This window comes from Pteropus vampyrus, unplaced genomic scaffold (assembly GCF_000151845.1).
Source record: "Pteropus vampyrus isolate Shadow unplaced genomic scaffold, Pvam_2.0 Scaffold360, whole genome shotgun sequence".
NCBI lineage: Eukaryota > Metazoa > Chordata > Mammalia > Chiroptera > Pteropodidae > Pteropus > Pteropus vampyrus.
Genome location: NW_011889141.1, coordinates 909,045 through 912,824, shown reverse-complemented (window position 1 = coordinate 912,824; position 3,780 = coordinate 909,045). Strand labels below are relative to the sequence as shown.

The 3,780-nt window shown below is 60.6% G+C and overlaps 1 protein-coding gene across 5 annotated transcripts in view; it reads left to right on the top strand.

The window, feature by feature from the left end:
• Positions 1-821: 821 nt before the first annotated feature.
• DTX4 (deltex E3 ubiquitin ligase 4) overlaps positions 822-3,780 on the top strand; it is a 31,148-nt gene continuing 28,189 nt past the window's right edge. For 4 of the 5 annotated variants that reach the window (XR_897052.2, XR_897051.2, XM_023522892.1 and 1 more), the window contains exon 1: positions 1,638-1,971. Coding sequence is in view for 2 of the 5 variants with exons in the window: in XM_023522892.1 (XP_023378660.1) it covers positions 1,761-1,971 (211 nt within the window). In the remaining 3 variants the exon portion in view is untranslated. Of the gene's footprint in view, positions 836-1,637; positions 1,972-3,780 lie in introns of those variants that run through there. The other variant, XM_023522894.1, reaches the window with a different exon arrangement.

Sequence of the window (3,780 nt, the reverse complement as noted above, 5' to 3'; positions counted from 1 at the left end):
TGTGAGAAAGGAGGTAAGGGATGAAAGAGATACAGAAAATACTAATGATGAAGAAGGGACCATTGTGATTCAAGGAAGCACAAGAAAAGGAGAGAGAGAAAGCCAATCTTCCAAAACAAACAAACAAAAGATCGTATGATATTATGGAAGGAAATAATTGCTCCACAAAGATTCATAATCCCAGTCCCTAACGCATAATCTCTTTTCATTTTTCCATAACCTATCCGGGATCTTAATCATATACATTCATTGTTTTATGTGCTTGCAACTCAGCAAAACAAAGTTTGTGTTCTCGGTCAATAGTAACATGTAATCGTGATGTCAACCTACCCTTTCAGATTATTTTCCACACTAACTGTTGATGACCAAAATAAACAAGTCTAGCCTATGTCTGTCCTGGTGTCTCATTATTTTTGGTCACAGAATCCCTGCAGAATAAATCAATTTAGCGTGTATCTTCTTGACTCTAGCAACGTCAAAGCAGGCCAGGAAAACCACATTTGCTCTCGACATAGCCGATATAAATCCATCATTCACCAAATTGCTGCATCTCTTTGGAAAGTGTCTCACTTTTGGAAAGTGTCTCAAAGTGTCAAAATATACCTTTGAACAATTGAGACTGGTTTTATTTCAATCAGTCTTAATTAGTGAGGTTTTATTATAGTTGCCATATCCCAGAAGTTGGAGTTGAGCAATATGCAGTGTGTGGCCCTTGGCCGGTACACATCGCCTTGGGCCAGCAGGGGGCGTGTGCGCTCCAGGGCAACGGCCCCCAGCAATCGGGGGCGTGGCTCCGCATCCTTGATGGACAGCTGAGGATGCGGGGGAAGATGAGGTAATAGCAGCCGGAGCACGGAGGGCGTCGGGGTGTGGACGCGTGTGTGTGCGTGAGTGTGAGTGTGAGTGTGCGAGTGCGTGCACGAGCCAGAGACACTGTGTGTCTCGGAGCTCGCGCTGCGGACACCGATCACGCTGTATTAAATTTACAAAGGAAATCCCGTTCCTGGGAGCGAGGCTGCAAAGTTGAGGCCGGGCGACAGCTGCGGTCCCGGGGCCGGGTCATGGCGGGTCGCTGTTCGGCGTCTAGGGACTGGGGAACCCCCCGCGGGCCGGGTTTGCCTTAGCGCCCCGCTTGGGAGGGGCGATTCCTTCTGGAAGCGACTGAGCAGAGCCACAGGGAGGGGGAGCTCTCGCGTTCCGTGCGGCCGAAGCGTGGGGAGGGAGGGAGGGAGGGAGCGCGGGAGGGGAGCGCAGCGTGCCTTCCCGAGCGCGGGCGCGCGGCGAGGTCCCACCCCGGCGACTGCAGAGCCCGAGGCGCAACTGGTGCAACTGGTCTCGGTGCTCGCCTCGCCGTCAGCGCCAGCTCGCGGCCGCCGGGCTCTGGCCGCGCGCCCGCCGGGTGGCTTTGCAAGGCGGGGGCTTGTTTGCGGAGAGCCGGACATTTGCATGAAGCCACTCGACCCCACGGAGCAGCGGCTGCAGCGGCGGAGCCCGGCGGCGGCGGCGGCGGCGGCGGCGGCGGCGGCGGCGCGCGGTCGGAGCCAGGCGGCCCCGGTCCCCGGGCCCCGGTGGATGCGCGGCTGGGGAGCGGCCCATGGGCCGGAGCTGAGGCTGCCGGGGGCGTTGGGGCGCGGGGCGGGGGGCGCGGTCGAGGCCCGGAGGCGGCGGCGCAGGAGGAAGCGGAGGAGGGCGGACGCGCCGAGCCTGGGAGCCGGACAGCGCAGCGCCGCCGCGGGCGCCGCCGCAGCCCCGGGCTCGCCATGCTCCTGGCCTCGGCCGTGGTGGTCTGGGAATGGCTGAACGAGCACGGCCGCTGGCGTCCCTACAGCCCGGCCGTGAGCCACCACATCGAGGCGGTGGTCCGCGCCGGCCCCCGCGCCGGGGGCAGCGTGGTGCTGGGCCAGGTGGACAGCCGGCTCGCGCCCTACATCATCGACCTGCAGTCCATGAACCAGTTCCGCCAGGACACGGGTGAGCCGGCCGCCCCTGCCCCACCTGCGCGCACCGCCCCTCCCTGCCCCGAGGTCTCCCGCCGGGCGAGCCCACCGGGGCCCACCCAGTCCGCACCCCGGCGTCGCCCAGAGGTGGTCGTGGAGGGGGCGCTTTCCTCCCCACCATCTTCTTAAGATAAGCCCTGCAATAAACGTCCACGCGATTAGCATCTGTGTTACGCTTATGCAAACCTAGCTACACCCTTGACCCTAACGACACCGCCCCCAACCCCCGCTACCTGTCCCCTTTTAAGCGCTTGATGGCCTCGCGTCTTCCACTGTGGAGATTCTGGGGCTGCCCCGCCCACAAGCAATCCTAGCCCAGAGTAAAGGCTGCCTGCTCCCATGGCCCACACATCGGCTGACCCTGCTTTGCCCCAGGCACCCTTGGGCCTGCCACATGCCCCCCTCATCACCCACCTCACTGCCTCCCCACGCGGGGTCCTGGGTGTGGGAACTGAGGAAGGAAGCGGGGATTGCCCGGAGGCTCTAGCTGTCGTCTCGAGTGGAAAGAGCTGGGCTGCCTGGGAGGAGAGGCTGGAGTTGGGGGATTCCGGAGCACGGAGCACCCCGGATGCTGTGGGTTGGGACTGCTGAAGCAACAGGCCGGAGCCGACCGAGAGAGGAGGGGGAGGGACGCGGCTTCGGAATGCCTGGCAGGGACGCCGCTGCTCCCTTTGTCCGCGGGGGAGGAGGCGGATTCCTAAGGAGAAGCGGCCCCAAGCTTCCTCCGGGAACCCTCGCCTTTGAGGAACTCTGGCTTCCCAGAGCGCTACACTCCCGTCTTTGCGTGAGAAGCTAGTTGCCACTGCAGCCACCAACAATCTCACTTTCCAGATGAACAGCCTTCTCATGTCAGAGCAAGAAAGAGCTTCTAGGGAGGAGGTCAGGGTGGCTGGGCCTCGGCGGGAGGGGCAGGGCAGAGCGGCGTGTCTCTGCCTGGCCCGGTGTGCCTAGGCTTAATTGATGACTCGGGACAAGTCTGTCTCCCCTTAGCGTCCTCAGCAGGGGATCGGGGCTTGTTTCTGGCATTCTGGCTGGGGCTTCCCAAGAGTCTGACTGGAGGAGCTGGAGAGGCAGGTGCGGGGAGGAGGGACTACACAGGATGACGGCGAGAGTCCCAGAAGGTCCGGGAACAGCTGTGGGAGCAGGGCATCTAAGCCCCTCGGAAAGCCCCCACTTCCTGTGGGCTAATTAGGATTGTCATGGGAAAGGGGTATCTTTCCGCTCTCATGTCCCCGTCTTTAGTCACGACTCCCAACAACCTCTTTGCCAAGGACTTTGCAGACACTGGCCGAATGAGCAAAGTTTTCTGGGGGAAAACCTTCCAAAAGTGTTACCCGGTCCGGAGGGGCTTAAACCCCGGTGGAAAGGGGAGGGAGGCGGAGCTGAGAGAGACTGACTGGAGGAGGCGGGAACCAGGAAGACCTGGGAAGATGGAGAAAGAGGATTAAAGTGTGGCTGCGGGGGAGGGAGAGAATGTGTGCAGGCTGGAGAGAGCTCGTGGAGGTGAGGTTGGAGGCGGCAGACTGGGGGGTGGGCTGTGTGTCCGCAGAGGGGCACAGCTGAGCCTGGAGGTGGGATCAGGGAGACCAGCCCTTAGGACACCTGACAGGGAATTCCATTCCTGCTCAAAATAAACAGGCGGCTGTGAGCTTTGCTATTTGAAACAAAATCTCTGCAGCAAATGGAGAAACCACGCTGGTGACGCAAGAGTCCCAGCCCTTGTTCGCATTTGGGAAGGGAGAAAGTTTAATCCATGCTTAGGGGTATCTAAGATGGGCATGGT